Below are 20,902 nucleotides of genomic sequence, written 5' to 3' on the forward strand. Positions count from 1 at the left end.
ATAGCTTGCTTTTAGATGAACAGAAAATGTTTTTTAGAGATTTGCTTTGCTTAAGTATCACTCACTGAAATTACCTTTGGTGAGTCAACATGAATATGGTGGGAGTCAGGGTGGTATCGTAGTTTAATAGAACTGTAAACTGGCAGTCTTTGGCAAAGTAGGTGAGGGCTTGCTTGAGTGAGTGAGTGAGTGAGTGAGTGAGTGAGTGAGTGAGTGAGTGAGTGTGTGTGTGTGTGTGTGTGTGTGTGTGTGTGTGTGTGTGTGTGTATTTACATTTACTGTGTGTGTGCATATGTAGTGTGTGCGTGTGTGTATTTACATATAGTGTGTGTGTGTGTGTGTGTGTATATATATATATATATATATATATATATAAGGGTCTACATCATAACATTGAAATTTCATAAACTTTAGTTTACGTTAAGCATACTTCACTTTAATACAATACTTCCATTTAAAATACTTGCTGCACCCAGGTTGTTTGCAAGGGTGCTAGTTACTGTAAGGAAAATCCTGCAAGACAAGTAAATAATGTTCCTTTAACTTGACAGCTGGCTTATAGTGGTCCTGTCAAAGTACTTCATGTAGCAGGATTATAGGAAACTGGGAGAAGGTTTAGTAAACTGAGAGAATATCTCTTTGGTTACATTAGTTTCAAGTTAGTGGGCAGAGTTGGACACTGTTTAGTGTCATTTGTTTGCATCTGGATTATGGCCTGGAAATTCATAAGCTTAGAAACCTGAATGAGGGCACAGCAGAGGGTTCAGGTACATATCGCCCGTGTGTCACCCAGGCTTCATGGCAGTTATCATTTCCAGAGTTCTCTTCTCATGCTGGACGCAGAGCTTGCTACACTGGATATTGTGGTGCCAGTAGCTGCAAAGCCATTACTCTGTTATAGACCTGCTTTTAAAGTCAGACGCGCATCACTGGTCAGTAGAGTACTGAGTGATTCCCACCAATCTCAATATGAGTATAACTCTTCAACGACCAAACCTGTTGCAGATCCTGAGGACAGATGTTGTTAATGGATTGGCCAGCTAACTTCTGCTCCTCCCTTATGCAGGGAAACTGGAACCCCAAAAAGGAACTTTTTATAAGGCAGCTGTAGCCAAGGGCAAAGTTCCTTCCCACTGTACCAGTTAAAGGGGACTCGAGAATAGCACGACTCTTGGTCAAGTTAGTCACTCAGGCTGCAGTGGGATAAATAGTGTCGTGCATTCGTACCCAATATGCAGTGGAGCAGTGCAGATGTGGCAGTGGGCTGTAGGCTAAGGCAAGAATATTAACAATTTACACATCCTGGGGAAGTAAAGTTACTGCTGGATTCTTGTTCTTGCAGCTGAAGCTTTCTTCTGGGGCTAATGATACTGAAACCTGTCTAGTAGGTCCCCATGTCTTAATTCCAGACAATGACAAGTTAACCACTTAAGTGAATATATTTCTCGTCACTAATTTGCTTTGGTTAAGAGGGAAACAGTACTTTGTTGATACATGCCATGTCCTTTCAGTTGGAGTGAAGACTCCTTTGCACGTTTGTATGTTTTATGTAATTCTGTGCCTCTTAGCAAAATTTAGAAAAGAAAAACCAAAACATGTCCTCATTGCTACTTCATGACTGAGAAGGGTGTGATTTCTACCTCTTCAGTCCATCACAGTACAGGCCAAGAATTATCCATTGTTTACAGCAGCACCCAGTTTCTCCACAATGTGTGGCTGATATTCACGACCCTCTTTTTTTAACAGAACTGCTGGTGGGAGTCTTCGAGTAGATGGTAGCCATTCCCTCTCCAGCCATATTCTTTTAACTGTAAAAAGAGCTTTATGCAGGTGGAGAGGTATCGTGCATCTTACACCACCTCATTTGATCAGCTTGTAATGAGTGTCAGTCTATCTCAGATGCCTGCTTGAATTTGGTCTTGGCTATTCCATGGTCCTTTACAACATTGGTAGTTGCTCGGCTTACAGTCCAAGGAACCATTGAGAAACCTAGCCCAAATTCCCAGTTACCCCAAAACACTAAATAGTTAAGTGACAACCTCAAGGTCACACAGCTGGCAAATAAGGACTTTGGGAATCAAATCCTGTACCACAAGAGCTACAGCTGACATCCTTAACCATTTCTGACAACTGCCAGACAAAACCACCCTATTGTGGTACAATTTTAGTATCTCTGCACATCAATGCTTTGTGCTGGTAAAAAAAAATTTCCTGGGTGGGTGGGGGGTGTGGTTCTGCAATAGCTGTATCCTTTGAAAAAACATTCTTCTCTGTTGGACTTGGACTTCATGACTGTCAATCTAACCCTTTTTCCATTTTGACCTACCTGGTTCAATGGCTATGCAGTTCATCTCCTGGAGGACACTATTGTAGGTTGTTTCATACCTCCATGATCCAGATTTCTGAACTGCAAGCTGTTATTTGTATGGAACTGTATTTGTGTTTTTTCACAAGACAAAATATCCCAAGGGACTAATGCACATATCTGGTAATGAATATGCTTGTCTGTAATTCTTATAGAATTGGCAGGTAGACACTTTTCCAAGCTACTAATCCTCCCCCCACCATCATCATCAAAACAGCGCCCTGCTCCTGTCTATGCATTTCCAGTTCTGTCCTGCTGCAGTCAGCTCATAAGTCTGAGAAAAATTGTCCTAGGCTGTGCCTTTGTGTACTTGTGTTTATAAGTGTTTTCTCATTTTTTTCTGAGAGTTTGAATTCATGTAAGTACTGCTTATCTGTTCTTTGGGTTGCCTACACTTTCATGTTATTCCTTGCTGAAGCTTAACCTGTTTTGCGTATGTTGTCTTACTGCATGTGGCCCAACCCCATTTTCTTCATAAGTATGTCTTCTGTGCCTAACATGTGCGCCTGTGGTAGACAAATTCCATCTCCTGACAGGCATAGTAAGTGTTCATGTTGTTTAGTTCCTGAACACACCATTTTTACGTGTTCCTTTTGTGTTGGGTATAGTGATGCAAATAAGGTCATCACAGAAGGGCCTTAGAAGCTTTCTTACTGTCCAGGGCCATGACAGATACACTTCTGGTACTGTTGCATCTGGATCTCCTCCTCCTGCCGTATCTTCTTCCAGTTCTAAGACTGTGTCTAAGTAATGTAGTCATACGGGACAAAGATCTGAAAAAACATTTCAGAAAATCAGATTTTGTAGTAAAAATAGTTATCACTTGAAACAAAAATTGACTTCAATACAAAATAGAGAAAAACACATATAGGATGCCACAGTTTCTCTCAGACAAGTCATAGGATCATAGGAGGTTACTAGGCTAACGGCACAGGGGCTCTTACAAGCCTAGCCAAGAGTTTATCCTCAAAAGAGAAAGAAACCTCAGTCAGCACCTGTCACCCCTTGTCAGTGAGGAACACAGGTGGACTCTCTGGGACAAATTTGTGGTTTCCCATCCACTCGTCAAGGTTGCGCTTGAAGAAGTTCAGCGAGATACTCTGACATGTTTGGGAAGTCTATCCCAAAGATGGGGCAGCCTCTGGGAGACAAACCTGTCTCTCCAGCAGGTTTTGTTGATGTCACATATTAGTTTTAAGCATCTCTAGTAGGGCATGATCTGGTATTGTCTTGTAGGCGAGACACAGATCACCTCTGAGCAGTCTGTACCGTACTGAGTAGAGTGATAGTGATTTAAGCCTGTCTGTGTAGGATAGGTGTTGGAGGCCGTGGATTCTCTTTGCGAGGTATTTCTGTGGCCTTTCCAGTTGGTACAGGTGTTTGGAGAGGTACATACCAAACAGGGCATTATACTCAATTGTTAGCCTAATGAGGGAAGAGTACAGAGAGGTAATAACCTCCTTTTTTCTGGATACAATCCCTTTACTTGTGAGCTAAGCCAAGTAGAAGGCTTTTTTGACCACTGCCACTACATGATGGTCGAATGTGAGATTGTCAACCTGAGTACCCAGGTGCCTCACCACAGGTTGTGTGCTGAGGGGGTTGCCGTTGATATGGATATCAGCAGGGGCCATTATTTTCCCGAATTATATGGTAATACATTTTTTTGCATGTAACTTAAGGCCATGATTTTGGCACCAGTCATTTGTTGCTGTGAGACCCTCTTGCAGTATGTTAACATCATTTGGGGAGTCAGTGACCGCACCCAACTTACAGTCATTTGCAAACGTGGTCAGCCACAGGCATTTTGCCTTTACCTGGACCTCTGAGAGGTAGATGCCAAACAGTAGGGGTCCCAGGACAGATCCCTGAGGAACACCACTAGTGACAGTCTGCTGTTGGAGGTGGAGGCACCTACTTTGACCTTGTGGGACCTGTCGGTGAGCCAGTTGGCCACCCACCTGATGAGATAGGGATTTATGCCAAGTTGTGTTAGCTTTTCAATGATGCCTGAGTGGGGAATTGTGTCAAAGTTGTTGGCCAAGTCAAGGGTAATCTGAATGTAATGACTTTCCCTCATCAAGGGCCTTGGTGACAGTCTCAAAGAATTCAACCAGGTTCAGCAGGCAAAGTCTGCCCTTGACAAATCCGAACTGGGTGGAGTCAAGTGCTTGGAGATTGCCTATGTCCTTATTTATGAGACCCTTAATAATGCACTTCATGGCTTTACAGATTAGACTTGTCAAGCTAATGGGGCAATAGTTTCCAGGGTTAGTAGTGGCACCACCTTTGTTCAAGGGAATGACAATGGCAGTTCTCCACTCTGCTGGAATGAAGCCTGTACTTAGGCTGTGGTTGAATAGGGTGCTCAATGGCAAAGCTAGTTCTTGCTGGAGATGTTGCAGAATACAGTCTAGGATACTGTTAGGTCCCTTGGAAGCTGTGTTCTTTGCCTTGGATAGTGCCTTTATCACATGATCTGCAGAGATTTGAGGTGCAGGAGAAGTATCAGGGATGTCGAATGGGCCTTTGGGGGGGTGAGGGGTGAAGTTTTCCATGAACCTATCTGCTAGCAGGTTGGCTGCGTCAACAGGATCAGTGTAAAGTGGTACTGTTAAATACTAATTTGCAACAAACCTGACCTTTGACAAGGAGGTTCCTGACGTAACTGAAGAAGCCTTTGTGGTTTCCCTTTGATGTCCTTCAAGGATGCATCTGCAGTCATAACATATGGGTTGTCCTGCCTCAGGCAGCCCTTCGGTCGGCCGGATTCCAAAGTCTGGGTCTGGCCTCGGCTGATGTCGCACTTTCCCCGACGTCAGAGCGTCTGGGGTATAAAAGCATCAGCCGACACCATTTTCCTCAGTCTTTCTTGCCGCGCGGTGCCCGAAGCAGAAGCAATTCGCAAGTGCTGGTCGGTCAGATCCTGAGATAAGAAGAAATTCAGCTACCGAAGACTTCGAAAAAGCTAAGTACCCCGTTGGGGACTCTTTCTTGCCTCAGCCGATGTCAGATAAAGTAAATAATTGTTTAACTTGTGGGAAACAAATACCTCATAAGGATTTCCACTCTTACTGCCTCCCTTGCTTAGGCCCAGACCACGACGTCTCGGCCTGTTCAGCCTGTGCTTCCTTCAACCGACGAACTCTTAGACGTCGGTCGGAGTTTGCAGAGGAATTCTTTGGGGCTAATTTCGCATATAAAATGCCGTCAGAGACTCCGACTTCGCATTTGGTGAAAAAACGGAAGGACAAGGACCGACACTCGCGGACCGCGGTTTCGGCTGAAACCACGGTAAGGCCTACCGCGAGTGTCTCGGTTTCGGCCGAAACCGAGTCCTCGGAGCTTCCTTTAACCGAATCCACTCAACCGACCACCGCGGCCCTGGAGGCCCCGGCTGAGTCTGCTTCCGAACTACGAATCCAGTGTCCAGGAAATGTCCGACACCATCCCTTTGGACAAATCTACTCCTGCACGTGGGGCAGCTAGACCCCCTGCTTCCATGTCCATTAAGGCTTTTTCCAGGGCTAAAGCTTCCAAACTTACTAAAGCTTTGCCTCCCAAAACCACCTCCCAGAGGCCTTCTTCTTCTAGTTCTCAGATCCTCAGCCTTGCAGAGGATCTTATTTCTTTAAGTAGAGGTTCTCAACCTCACCCGGACAGGGGCTCTCACCCACCACCAGACAAAAGGCCCAGGACTGAGCCCTCTGACCAACACTCTTCAGATGAGTCTACGGATGGATCTGAGTTAACAGACCACCAGGAGGAGGCTTATTCCCCCTATGAGGATTCTGATGCTGAAGAATCTATTCCTTCGGCCTCCCCTCCTGAAGAGTTTTCTTTTGGTGAGACTCTACATTCCATGAGAGAGCATTTTCAATGGCAGGGTCAGGAATTTTCTGATTCTAGAAAGAGATTAAGGACCTTTTTGCATTTGCCTAAACATAGGCCCTTAGCTATACCTCCTGTTTTGCATGTTATTGATGATGTGTACAATGATGTTAGTACAGCCCCTGATACTCTCCCCCCGGCACCTGCCAAACCTGATAGATACTACAGGGTCCTGGATTCTCATTTCCATCTGTATAAGGCCCATTCCGCAGACCCAGACACTATTTCTCAAGGCCCTAAAGGGGTTGCAGCTGCCACTGCCAAAAATCCTCTCCCTTCTGAAAGGGAGTCCAGAGCTTTAGAGAGATGGGGAAAGAAGGTATATACTTCTGCAACTCTTTCTGTGAGGGCATTAAATTGTCAATTTCATATGATACAGTACCAAGAGTATTTGTCAGATGAACTGAATAAGAAACTTACTTCTTCTGAACCCCTTGACCGTAAATCCCTTCAGGACCTGGTACATAACTCACAGCAGGTTAGTAATCATTTCTTAAAGTGTGGTTATGATGCACTGGAGGCTTCATGTAGGTCAGCTATGACTGGGGCAGTTATTCGTAGGCATCCCTGGCTGAAGGAACAATCCCTGCCAGACCATGTTAAAGCTAAACTCCTGGATGCTCCAATGGAAAAACAAAAATTATTTGGCTCCTCGGCTCAGGAGGTCTTAAAGAAGTTCGAAGAAAAGGCTAAATCTGTGCAAACAGTTAAGGATTTTCTGCAAGTACAACCACCGAGATTCAGCAGAAACTGGCCTACTAAGAATTGGTCCTTTCCAGACTCAGACAGAGCCCAGAGAGGTAGGAACAGGCGTCCCAGAGGTAGAGGGCAAGCTAGGGGCTCCTACAGAGGCCGTCAGTGGCAACCTACCAACCAGAGAGGTAGTGCAGCAACAGCAACAACAACTACTACTCCAGGACAGACACAATGACTTCACTTTGATTCCGCCTACCAGGGCTCAATTGGAAGCACCCTTGGGCGGAAAGCTTTCTTTATTCTCAAAAAACTGGCATTATATTATAAGGGACACATGGACACTGCAAATAATAGACAAAGGATACAGGTTCCACTTCCACACTTTGCCAAGAAGAAACGGAATGTCAAACCTGCCACCAAACCAGAGGGCAGAGGCTTTAAAGCAGATCAGCAACTTACTTCAAATGAAAGCCATAGAAAAGGTACCTCTTTCAGAACAAGGTCAAGGATTCTACTCCAGACTATTCCTTGTTCCAAGAAAAGAAAATCAATGGAGGCCTATTCTCGACCTGTCCGCACTAAATACTTTCCTCATTGTGCCAAAATTCAAGATGCTGACCCTACAGCAACTTCTTCCCATGCTGGGCAAGGAGTCTTGGCTGGTGACTCTAGATCTCAAGGAGGCATACCTGCATGTCCCTATTGGACCAAGTTGCAGAAGACACCTCAGATTTCTTGCAGGATCAGAGCATTATCAATTCTCAGCATTGCCCTTTGGCTTATCTACTGCGCCCAGAGTATTCACGAAATGCTTGGCATCAGTAATTGCACACTGCAGACTTCAGGGGATTCAAATCTACCCATATCTGGATGACTGCCTTATACAAGCGGACAGCAAGGAAAATTTGATAAAGGACTTGTCATATGCCATCCACCTACTACAGGCCTTGGGATACACAGTCAACATCCAAAAATCAAGACTTGTTCCATCCCAAAGGATAACCTTTTTGGGTGCAGATCTAGACACAACCACCCAAATGGCCTTTCTCACAGAAGAAAAACAAAAACAACTTCCGGATTACTTCATGAATCTGACAAGACAAACTCAGCTGACTGCAAGGAAAATCCTGCAGGCCCTGGGTCACATGGCATCCTGCATAATTCTGATTCCACAGGCCAGGCTGCATATGAGAAAATTACAATGGTACCTAAGGAGTGTATGGTCTCAACACAGTCACAGTTTAGAAGCTTTGATACCAATTATTCCTTGCCTTCAAAAGGAATTCCTGTGGTGGGCTCATGCCTGCCAGTCCAACCGAGGGTTGCCTTTCAACAAACCAAGAACAAAGCAAACCACCACCACGGACGCTTCGGACCGAGGATGGGGAGCACACATGGAGGGCAAATGTATCCAAGGCCTATGGTCTCAAGGACAGCTGCGCATGCACATAAACCAAAAGGAAATGCTGGCAGTGATACACACAATCGAGGCCTTCAAACCTTTCCTCCATCAAGGTCACCTGTTAATAAGGACAGACAACACCACAGTCATGTGGTACATAAACAAGCAGGGAGGCACACATTCCTACCCCCTATGCAGGCTGACTATGAATCTATGGGAGCTGTGCCTGAAACTCAATATCCAACTACAGTCCCAGTTCGTGCCAGGAAAACAAAATGTACTGGCAGACAGCTTAAGCAGAACTACTATGGATGCACACGAATGGATGCTGCACCCAGATATCTTCCTACTCTTAACAAAAGTATGGGGACAGCCGGAGATAGATCTGTTCGCTTCCCCCCACAACCATCAACTGAAGACATTCTGCTCAAGGACTTATCACCCAAAAGCTTGGAGGGTGGACTCTTTCTCTTTCAGCTGGAAAGCTCTAAAAGTATATGTCTTCCCACCTCTCCCATTAATGTCCAAGGTTTTACTGAAGATCAGGGCAGAAGAGCCAAGAGTGATTCTGATAGCTCCAGACTGGCCAAGGCAGCACTGGTACCCACTACTGAGGAGCATGTCACAGGCGAAACCATGGCCTCTCCCCCTATGGCCTCTTCTTCTGACGCAGAACAATTTCAAGATCATGCATCCCAACTTGAAAACATTGCAACTAACTGCCTGGAAAATTCCATAAATCCCCCTCACAATAACTTATCACAGAGAGTAAAGGACATTATTATGGAAGCTCGACGGCCTTCCACAAGAAGACATACTCAGCAAAATGGAAAAGATTTCTCATTTGGAGCACAACAAAAGGCTTAGATGTGACAGTGGTGACTATGACACATATTCTGGAATACTTAGCAGAATTGTTCCACAGTGGCCTGTCCTATTCTTCCATTAAGATTCATGCCTCAGCAATTTCAGCAAAATACAATGTGGATCCACCTATCTTCTCGTACCCTCTCCTCAGGCAATTTCTGAGAGGGATCAAAAACATCAATCCTCCAAGAAAACCCCCTTTACCTACTTGGGATCTCAACTTTGTGCTGGAGAAATTAACACTTCCTCCCTTTGAACCAGCAGCATCGGCGGATCTACAGTTTCTGTCTTGGAAAACTGCATTCCTTCTGGCCATAACTTCAGCAAGAAGAGTATCTGAGTTACAAGCTGTAATGGCAGTACAGCCATTTCTTATCTTCCATCAGGACAGAGTCTCACTAAGAACCAATCCTACTTTTATGCCAAAGGTGGTATCTAGGGTATCCCTGAACCAAGCTATTCACTTGCCTACATTCTTCCCAAATCCACAAAACAGAGGGGAAAAACTTCTACACACTCTGGATATACACAGACAACTACGCTACTACTTGGACAAAACTAAAAGTTTCAGAAAAACTGACCAACTCCTTGTAGCATATGCTGTGGGGGTACAAGGAAAAGCAATTTCCAAACAGACAATTTCAAAGTGGATAGGAAATTGCATTCGATTTTGTTACTCCTTTCATGGAAAGACAGTGCCTGCAAACAGCAGACCTCATTCAACAAGGGCCACAGCCACCACTACAGCCTTCCTAAGAGGGGTGGCTACCAAGGACATTTTAGAAGCTGCTACATGGAGCTCCGTGCATACATTTGCCAAACATTACAATTTACCTTTATACTCCAGATCCAGAGCGGGTTTTGCTACAGCAGTCCTGCAAGGGATCTTAACTACACCATCCTTTTCTTACGACCTCCTCCCCCAGATTGGCTATGGTATTCTACCCATATGTTATGACTGCAGATGCATCCTTGAAGGACATAGTACAGTTTTGTACCTACCATAAATGTAGATGTCCGACAGGTATGCATCTGCAGTCAGGGTTACCCTCCCTCCTTCCCCTCTGTGGTATTCCTAGGGTACTTACCCCTCCATTAGCTAGCTGGGGGATCTATTATGGTGTATTTGTTTGTATATATATATATATGTATATATTTTTTGGAAAATGTTTGGAATTTTACTGCATTCCTCCAAATGTGGCCTTCCTAGAGGGCACCTGGCATCTGGGGCAAGAAACACTGAGGAAAATGGTGTTGGCTGATGCTTTTATACCCCAGACACCCTGACGTCGGGGAAAGTGCGACATCAGCCGAGGCCAGACCCAGACTCTGGAATCCGTCCAACCGAAGGGCTGCCTGAGGCAGGACAAACCCATATGTTATGACTGCAGATGCATACCTATCGGACATCTACATTTATGGTAGGTACAAAACTGTACTTTTTGGAGGCTAGTTTCAATTCATAATTGGGTTTGGAGGTTTTTACTAGTGATCTAATTTGCTTGTTGAGTTCAAGGAGGGAGTTTTTCCAGTTTGGAATTTGTTCCTTTTTACCCTTGGACAATAGTTTCTTCCTTTTGTTGTAAAGCCTGTCGATAGAGGATGTCCACTAGACAGGTTTGTATTTCCTTGAGGAGCAAGAATTCTGTTGGGTATGGCTGAGTCCATGCAGTTGTACAGGTGCTTGTATACTGCACTGCCATGCTGTTCAGCATAGTTGCCTGCATCCTCTGAGGGGGGCAGTGGTGTGAACCTACTGATACCCTCCCTTAGGAAGTTGTAGTCAGCTTTTGAGAAGTTTTTTAGCCTGGTTACAACTGGGGGTCTGTGGGTGGGATAGAAACTTCGAATGAGACAGAGTGATGATTTGATCTCACCAGGGAAGAACTTACTATGGGAGTGGTGTAGCGGTCACCCATGTTGATGAGAACCAAGAGTCCAGAATGTTATCACCCCTTGTGGGGGATGAGATGAGCTGGTCTAGTGCATTAGAATTGATGAAGTCAAGGAATCATTGGGTGAGTGCATTAGTGCAGCAATACTTCACCCAGTCTATGGTGGGATAGTTGAAGTTACCAAGGATTAGGGTGTTAGGTGGTACCTTAATCGTGTCAATCGGTCCAGGTCGGAGGAGTGGGTGTCCTGAGTCATGGAGGGGAAGGTCTATAGCTGGCTATAACTTAGATGGGTGTCTTGCCAGCTGTCAGTTGCACCTGGAGTAATTCCAGTGTGTCATGCTGGCAAACCAGTCTGGAGGTGTTGCCTATCCTTAATGAAGATAGAGACTCCACCACCCTTAGTCTTCCCGACTTCATTTTGGGGTCGGAATGTGTGGAATGAGGTATAGCCTGGTAAGGCAAGGGTGCTGTCCGCAGCACTGAACCAAGTTTCCATGACTACACAGATGTCGGCATCTTCCAGTGTGAGGAGAGCCTCCAGTGAGCACATTTTCAGGTTAAGGCGCCTAGCATTAAGCAGCATGACCTTCAGTTTGCTTTTTGACAGATCTTTTATGTTGGAAGATTTGTCTTTGGATATAGCCTAAAACGGCACAATGGGGGAAGGCAAGAGCCTTGGCCAGGATCTGGAATCCCAGAGCTGACAGGTAGAGGCTATTTCTGACAAAGCATCAAGGCTTGTCAACCATGTCTTCCCAGGCAGACAGATACCAGATTCCCTTGGAAAGACAGCAGAAATTAAGCCAATTGTTGGTCAATTATTTTTTGTTGGTATTCTGGTATCATTCTTAGTGAAGGTAGGATGCTGCTTAGGACTAGGGTCATGCCTGCCTGGGACACATACTCTGAGTGCTCAATCATGTCTCTTCATATAGTCCAGGGACATACGTCCCAAGTCATTCACACCAACATGGACAGGGACAGAGTCGTATTTGTACCTGTTGTGGAGAGTCTTAAGAGCATGCGTGATGTGGCATATTCTGGCTCCTGACAGACAACTGACTGTGACCTTCTCCTTGTCGAGCCTGGTGAGGGGGAGATCGGTGTGTCTCTCATTACTGATTCGCCAATGACTAATATGTTTAGTTTATTGTTTTGCTTTATAGGCTGTTTTTGTGAGACAATGGTGTATTGTCTGCTGTATGTGATGTGTTTGGTGTTGTGTGTGGAATGTTTGTGAGTGTGGTTTGGAGGTCTCTGCTGTTTAGGTAAGTTTTTATTGAGGCCTCTGCAAAAGTGTGTGTTTTGTGGTTGGTTATGTGATGCAAGTGGTGTGGTGTTTGTGCTGGCAATCACCTCTTTGTCAGGAGTACTGAGTGTGGCATGAGAGAGGATGGATTCCAGATTACTGATGTAGATACAGATACATCTCTCACAAGTAGAAGAATTATGTGCTAGGAGAATAGGGTTGTCACTGAACATGAGGCAGTTGCTATACTGTCTCAGTATGCTCATGTTGACCAGGCTGGCAGGAGAAACTGATGGAAATTGTCCAGATGTAGTGTTACGAATATTTGGCGGACTTATGGAGAGAGGGCGTTTTGATAAGGGTTTGTCCATAAGAGTGTAGACCACAAAACCCAAGTGTACTTCTTCACCTCCTTTTAAGTGTTTGCCAAAAGAAACATGATGAAACTCAGATGAATGTTCTGGCCTTTGAAGGGACTGAAGTGGAACAAACCTTTTTATCTACACCATCAGTAAAACGTTCTGCTTACATTATAACAGTTAATTATAATCACATGGCTTTAGTCATTAAATGACTGGAGGCCAGCTCTTCTGAGGTTTCCACCCCTACTTCTGTGGGTGTGAGAACCTACGGATATTTGCAGGCATCACCTGTGATTAGTATTGCTTCTCTATTACTAGTTTAGATGATTGTGGCCTCCTACTGTGCTATTAGCCTTTCGTCCAAAAGAGTCTCCCTTAGCATCAGTGGTACCACCTGCACTGGTCTGTGACATTGGCTGAACTAGCATCACTGTGCCTTACATTGTTTATAAAGCATAAGTGGTACCACCTGCACTGGTCTGTGACATTGGCTGAACTAACATCACTGTGTCCTACATTGTTTATAAAGCATCAGTGGTACCACCTGCACTGGGCTGTGACATTGGCTGAACTAACATCACTGTGCCCTCGTTGTTTATAAAGCATCAGTGGTACCACCTGCACTGGTTTGCGACATTGGCTGAACTAGCATCACTGTGCCCTACATTGTTGCAACAGATGCTGGTATCTAGCATCAGCCACCTGATATAAATACCCATGTCATTGTCTAGTGTGGTATTGATGTGCCCAACGTCGTCATTGACTACTACAGTGCCACAGCAGGAAGCACTTATGCTGTCAGTTTTCTAATAATTGTTCCTAGCATCTGTATGGGGAACTGCAGTTTCTCAAATAGCTTGTGATCCACCTTTTCAAACGCCTTTAGGACCACCCCAGCAGAGTATTGTCTAACTGTCCATGTTCCTGGCCTTCCTTTTACCATAGTCTAGGAGACTGATCCTTGGCAGCCCAGTCTCAACCCCACTAGGTATGCGTGCTATACTTTTTCTCGGGTACCCATCTCAAAATGTGTTCTTTAATCCTAAAGTTTGACATAGTACATAACTAACATCAGATCCCCCCACCCCGTGTTTGTGTGTGTGTTGTGTGAGAGTATGTATGTATGTGTGTGTATTTGTGTGTCCATCTGTGTTCTTGTAAGAGGACTAAATGAAAATGTGTTTTTTTCTTCATTTTATACAATTTGGTGTTTTGGAAGCTAAGCATGTTTTTGTAGTTGCTGTTCTTGGACTTAATTGTACACTGCATTGCTAGGCATTTATAATCCAATTCACTTGGTCCTCATATTGTATTTTCTACTGTCACTGTTATTAAATACTTACTAAAATATTACTATACTCTGATTATTTGAGAAGTAATATTTTAATTATATATTTTTTCTCTGTAAAGTCATTTGGGGTAATGCTGTCTCTGTACTTTTGGTGTTGAATATTGTCTTATTTGCTGAATAAAATATATAAAGCAAAAGGAATCCTTCCACCTTAGCACCAGCTGGGTTGGTACTCAGTGTTATTTACCACATGTTATTTCTTATAGAATCAGTCTCAACGTAGGGTTTTTTCAACATCAGTTTTTTTAACAGCTTGATTTTATAAGTGTGTGTTGCACAAAATCTGACAAAATTTAATAAGCAGGGCTTGGAGATGTTGAAGCTGCATGGTGGAATACTATGGCATCCTGGGATAGTAATGCCCCTTCATACTTTATTTTCAGTTTGGGGGCTACAGTTTACCATACATTTTGGTCAAACTGTAATAGGTTAATGTGCTTCAGTGTACCTTGTATATGTCTTAGCTGTCTCCATGTGTTTGAAGACCATGATAATTCAACAACTCTGTTTTCCTTAAATAGCTCCAGCTTTAGAGTTAGCAGACAGAGTAATCCATTAGTTCATCTCCCTGTTATCTGTAGCCATTTTTGAATACTTGGTAGCAAGTGCTTCCACTTTGTCTGTGACCATTGTCATATAACAGTGAACAAAGAGCTGGACCTGATTTACCTGGTACTGAACATTAAACACTCTTCTTCTGCTTTGTACTTTAGCCTCTTCATCAGTATTAAAGCATTTTCTTTTATCATATCCTTCAGTCATATCCATACTTCCTAAATGTTCAGAATTGCCAGATGTTTGCCTCATATTTTTGGTCTGCATCTCATAAAATTTATGTTTTTCTGGCAAATCATTGAGAATTGCTGCCCCAAGCGATTGAGAAGTATGGTTCTATCCTTCTTGCTGCGGCCGTGGAACAGGTTTCTGCTCTTGTGTGTAACATTATGGATGTGATTGTAGGTACCCACTCCTTCACTATTCTCCTCAGTCAGTATTCTCCTGGCACTGACAACCTTGTGTGTTCAGACTGCTGTTGTATTGTTGGGTGTTCATTCTTTACCCCTTGTCTCTACCGTCATATGCAGTTAATTAGAAAGTGAATGAATTAATGAATGACTGAACTCTTAGAGCTGTGTTAGACACTGCAATATACAGTCAGCCATGGGATGAACACAGTGTGTTTATGAGTATTGATGTTTCTTATACTTGTTTCCACAGTTTAGAGACAAAAACAGAAACCATCTTGATTTTGCTCACTCTGGCAGTGAAGAAGATCATAATAATAAAATAAATGGTTTGCGGTCAGACAGTTTTGATTGTATTGTTAGTCAGACAGTTTTGATTGTATTGTTCCTTAGACATTGGCCTCTTCACTGTATACTCTGATCTTTACAGCTGTGAGATAATAGAACTGCAGACAGCTGTGATATTAGAAGATGAGAACCTAGATGTTACTAGGAGAAATTTTGCAGAGCATTTGAGACGACCACACCTTGTGGGCTGCAACTGAACTCGTCACAATTATTCTGCTTTTACCCCAGTTCTGATGCGATTCCAACTGTAAGGCAGAAGGATTGTGGGACATTTCCTTTGGAAATATTACTTGCAGAATAACTTAAGGAAGTTTAAGTGGTAATAAGATAATCTCATTTCTTGGCATGACTGTGTGGCATAGCGGAATGGAATATTAACTGCGACTCACTCAATCTGAATTTGATTATCAACTGGGGGGTGGGGAATTGAAAGGCATGGTAGTTGTAACAACTGGGGAGGGCGGATTGAAAGGTATGGTGGTTGTCAACTAGCCCATTCCAAGGAGAAGGTTGAGGAGCTCTCCCAGTGATTTGTGGGCACTCCTTAATGACACCATGTGTGGTAATACATTCTTACAGCAGATCTCACTTTGTTCAGCATTGCTGATGCTGGAGCTTGGTGACACTGCCAGTGACATCAGTGCAGTCTTCCCAGTTAGGGTTCATGCCCTATAGCAGTCTAAAATCTCTTCAATTACTATATACTGTATTATCATGATGGCTTGTTCTTACCTACATCCCCCTTCCCCCGATGACTTACACTTAGCATTTCTTCCATTCACTAGGGCCCTGTTCTGAAGGGCCAAGCTGAGCATGTGTGCAGAGCAGGTGCTTCCGAGGATTCAGGGAGGGCTGCAAGACAGGCCAGTTTGTCAGACAGATGCAAGCAGTCCCCCTCTTCCCAAGAAAAAAAAGAATTTTGTATCTTGAAGGTGTATGTTTTTGGTAGTATGGCTTATGCAGCTTCCCCTTGTTCTGAAGTTAATTGTCAGAATTGCTGATTCATGTGTTTGCATGGGTGCTTTGAAACAAACTTTGGTCACAGTCCTGACTTGTTTGTTAATTTCTGGAAGTATTTTGTAAAGCAGGAGGTGGAAAATGCAATGCCTTTAAGTTTGAATATAAGGTAATAGGATTTAGCAGCAGAAGGCAAGCATGTCTGAAGACCATGTGCTCCTCGTCAGATGATATTCTCAAGATGCACTCCTCACTTCAAGGACAGCAAAACATGTCAGGCCAAGGAAGAAGTTGTAGGTACACTTCTACGCACCATGGTTAGTCTAGAAGGAGGCAAGGATGTCACTCATATTAACATGCGGGTGCAGTTTGTTTCAGAGATGGAGCAAATGTTTAGTAAATAATCAAGCCCTCCACTGTGCTTTATTTACATGTTGGTAGACGTTCACATCCTTGGTTCAAGTGCTTGTTTAGCTGTTCATTCTGTGATGGTGTAAGAGATTCATTAGGGTGAGATCTTTGATGGCATTATTCTCCATGCAGGAATCCCTGAGAGACAGATTATAGGGCTAGGGCTTCTAATCTCTCTTATTAGCTAAGGAGTTCTAAGCCAGTAATGTTTTTTGTCACGAATCTTTGGAGCATTTCCAGCTGCATGATAAGCCTGGCTAGGTATATATTGAAAGGGGGCATTGTAGTCAAAAATTGGTCTAATTAGGATAGAGTAGAGTGGAACAATAGAATCCTTTTTTGGGAATTAGTTGTGGTACATAGAAGGATTTTCTAACTACTGTTGCAACAATGGTTGTCAAGGGAGAGGGAATTATTGACCCAGGTGCTAAGACCTCTGAATACTGGGTCCATGTGGAGTTCATATTTTGTCTGTTTTTCTTGATTTTAGAGAGTCAGAGCTTCCTTTTGGATATCAAAGTGAGTGTCTCTGAAAGGATTATTAAGTTGGATTTCATTGGTTAATTCTTACTATTTTGGTTTCAACAAATCAGCTACCTTTCAATTTCCGTATGGTCTAAGTACATTGTATTTACATTACAGTAGAGAGTCAATTATCCAAAAGTCAATTATCAGAAATGTCAGTTATCTGAACGCAGCCTTCCAAAGGTTTTGAGCATGAAAAATCATAAAGTCTGAATATGTAAACATTATATATATTCGCTTGTGCATATTGTTTGAGCTTGTAGATTGCTCGTGTGTGAAAAATATTCTTTATTGTCCACTGGAATCACTGAATGGCTGAAAAGTATATTCCCTGCGTGCAGAAAAAACAAGATTTTAGAAGTTTGTTATCAGGTTCAATTATATGTTTGATTATCCAAACTCCCCTAGGTCCCAATTAGTTTGGATAATCAAGACTCTACTGTATTATGTATGCAACCTTTTACAGAAAACAGTCTGTATTGTAAACTGTTATGGTAAGTCTTTGTAGCTGTGTAAACTATTTTTTTTCTCAACAACAGCTGGGCTTTGCTGACCTCAACCTGGCCGAGTTCGCTGGCTCGGGCTCGACTGCACGTTGCTGTTTACTTGAGGGTTATGATACAAAAAACACCAGGCAAGACAACTCTATCCTTAAGGTACAACAAGTAGTCAAATTCATTTCAGTTTGTATAATGTTTAATTGTGGTTCTGTCTGTCTGTCATTGTTTTTTAAGTCTGCCTTCACTTATCTGTTGCTTTGCATGCTCTTTTGTCATTAAGACTTCTACTGATTTAGCATGAAGTACCGTGTAGACCAAAAGATTCCCTAAATTAAGAAGAAAGGGGATTGGTTGGGTTGTAGATGGTGTCAAGTTGGAAAGTGTGAGGAATGGGGACTGTTGAGTCTCTCACCAGAAAGGAAATAAGAAACCTGTAATGGAAAAAACAACAGTGGTTTGCAGTGCTATCACCTATGTAGAATCTTGGTAACTGAGCTGGGAAAGAAAGATGAAGAGAAAATAGATTTTGACTTGGAATAGCATTCATATTCCTTTCTCAATTAGTAGATGGATGCTTTCTTAGTAGGTATACTGGTTCAAGTGCTAAGAATGCAACCAGAGAAGGGGAAATTTTAAATCTAATCTCAGCAAGAGTGAAAGACGTTAAGGGTATGAGGACTGTGGAATCAATGAAGGATGGTGGTCATATCTTGGTATGCTTCAGAGTTTGAGGAGAGAAGGGGCAGAAGACAGCAGTGAGCATAAAAAAATTAAAAAATTCAAAGGTTTGTATTTGGGAACAGTAGATTAAGAAATATATTAAGCATATGATGGTTTGAGAGTATGATGCGTTGCAAAGGACTTATATGTAAGAAACTGAAGGCAACAGTAGGGGATGTGAAGGAAAATTGTATGGGAAAGGAAAAGAATAAGAAACAAAAGGTCATCTTTGTTCCTATGGTTGCTCAAGGCATCTGTACAGCTGGAAGACCACCATGTTGTTTAATGAAAAAAGCAGAAGATAAGTGGAAGGTAGGAACTGGACAAGTATTTTTAGAAAAGTGAGGGCAAATAAGAAAGAAGGTTAGTAGGTTTTACAAAGTTTAGAAAAGAGTTGTGAGCTTCTCCAGCTCTTGTGGGGTGTGGAGTAAGGCAAAATCTGTTATGGTTCTGTTTAGGCCTAGGAAAGCCTATGGAGGCTGTGTTGAGAATCAGGAGTATTCAGTGAGTACTTTGTCTTGGTCTTCACTTAAAAGGGGTCAGGAGTAGTATGTTTTGGAAGGGTACAGAAGGGATAATTAATTATTGACTGATGGCATTTTTTTTACAAAGGGTGTAGAAAATTGGTTGAAAGGATTTAAGTAGCAAATTGATTAAAGGAATTTTCTGGGAATAAAGCTAAGGTCTTGAGGGACTGCCCCCAGGGGTTATAAAGATATTGGTCAAGACATAATAGGGTGAACAACTTCCCCATTTAATTAATTACTGCTTGACTCGAAAATAACTCATTTAGTGTTAGTATTTTAGTATGCAGCTTTAGTAGAAAGGTGTACATTCTGAACAAAGCGGGACTCAACAATGACTTGTATGGTAGCTTTCAAATGACTTGCAATTCCAATTATACTACCTCCACCAAGAAAAAAACATAACTCTGCCATACTTCTAAACTGTACAGATTTTCGCAGAATGTCCAAATATTTGCCTCATATTTTGGACCAGTTTTCATAAAATTGCGGTTTTCTGGCAAAGTATAGGAAAGTAATTTAAAATTAAAGTCAGAAAATAATGGCAGACATTTGAGTTTCAGACTTTATATTCTTCAGAAAATGCATGAGAATGCAAAACCCGCTATGTTATCAACTTTCAACGTTTTTAAGTGAGCAATATTTAAAAATTGTCCGTAGTTTAGGCCTTTGTCCCCCAGTAATGTATGGCTTTGTCTAGATTTCTTGCTCTAAGAGGTTGAGAGGTATGCTTTGTGGTTTCTTTCATTTGGCTACCAGTCAAATCACTTACGTCTTTGACTAGCAGTTGACCCAACCCCATTTATTACCATCTGAGAAGCTCACACTAATGAGCCTCATCCTAATCCCTGACGATGAGAAGATAAGAGTGTGACGTTTCAGGAGTGACTTAGCTTGAGCACCAGCAGGGTTCATGCAGGAAAGTTCTTCCCACTCCTAGCTGTTTCGGTAATGTAACTGGGTAACAGCTGAAGCAGATGCAATGACTCTTGTACAAGAAATACACTAAAACTTTAACAAGCTTTTCACTTCCCTTTCTCTGAGTAGGCCTATGTATAAATAGTGATAAATGGGATTGAGAGGGATAGTTAGGTGGTTTGACTGGTAGCCAAGTGGAACTGGAATTGCAGGTCATTTAGAAGGTACTGTGTCAGTGCTGGATCCTGGCTTTATTTGGGATGTCCATCTGTCTACATATTAGGGTGGACATATTTTCAGATACAGACTGGAGAATAGTTAAAACACATGGGAGACTTGTGTAGTGGAAGTACCTTGTAAAACCAAGAGTAGTCAGTGTTGGTTTGGTTTTAATTTTGGGGAATACATAATTAAGCACTTGGGAAGAAAGAACCCTAACAGGTCAGTCTTGTTTGGAGTTGGTGCTGATGCATGTGGAGGTAGAAGAAAAAGCCTTAGAGTGTTGATGACTTTGCTCAATATAAGAAATTGTGGCAGGACTGAATGGATTGTTGAGTACACTGTGGGAGGGCTGGCTTCTAGAACTCCAGGCACAGTAGTCCTGCTGCATAGTACACTGACAGAGCTTCATCTGGAATGCTGAGCACTTTTAGGTCATGACTGTAGAAGGATCTTAGGTGGGTTGAAGGGGTTCATGAATAAATAAGATACAGAAAAGCGAGTAGGGTAAGTGTGATGTATGACTACCAGCCCTGAATGTGTAAAGATGGATGAACAGAGAGGACTGACTATTTATATTCTGAAAGACAGAGTTAGGAAAAATTTTAAAGTAGGCACAGAGCTGGAATGGTATATTTATGACTGGCAGACTAGCAAATAGTGAGAACTCAGTTTCAGGCTGAGCAAAGGAAGAATACAAATTCACAGCTGCAGTAATGAACTCATGAAATGCT

At 42.8% G+C, this 20,902-nt stretch overlaps 1 protein-coding gene across 1 annotated transcript in view; it reads left to right on the forward strand.

Moving 5' to 3' along the window:
* FAM102A (family with sequence similarity 102 member A) overlaps nucleotides 1-20,902 on the forward strand; it is a 770,447-nt gene that overhangs the window by 544,947 nt on the left and 204,598 nt on the right. Inside the window, exon 4 of the mRNA XM_044058679.1 lies at nucleotides 17,827-17,943. Coding sequence (XP_043914614.1) covers nucleotides 17,827-17,943 — 117 coding nt within the window. The remainder of the gene's footprint in view (nucleotides 1-17,826; nucleotides 17,944-20,902) is intronic.

The sequence above is a fragment of the Protopterus annectens genome, chromosome 16.part0 (assembly GCF_019279795.1).
Source record: "Protopterus annectens isolate FY-2018-M chromosome 16.part0, PAN1.0, whole genome shotgun sequence".
Taxonomy (NCBI): domain Eukaryota; kingdom Metazoa; phylum Chordata; order Ceratodontiformes; family Protopteridae; genus Protopterus; species Protopterus annectens.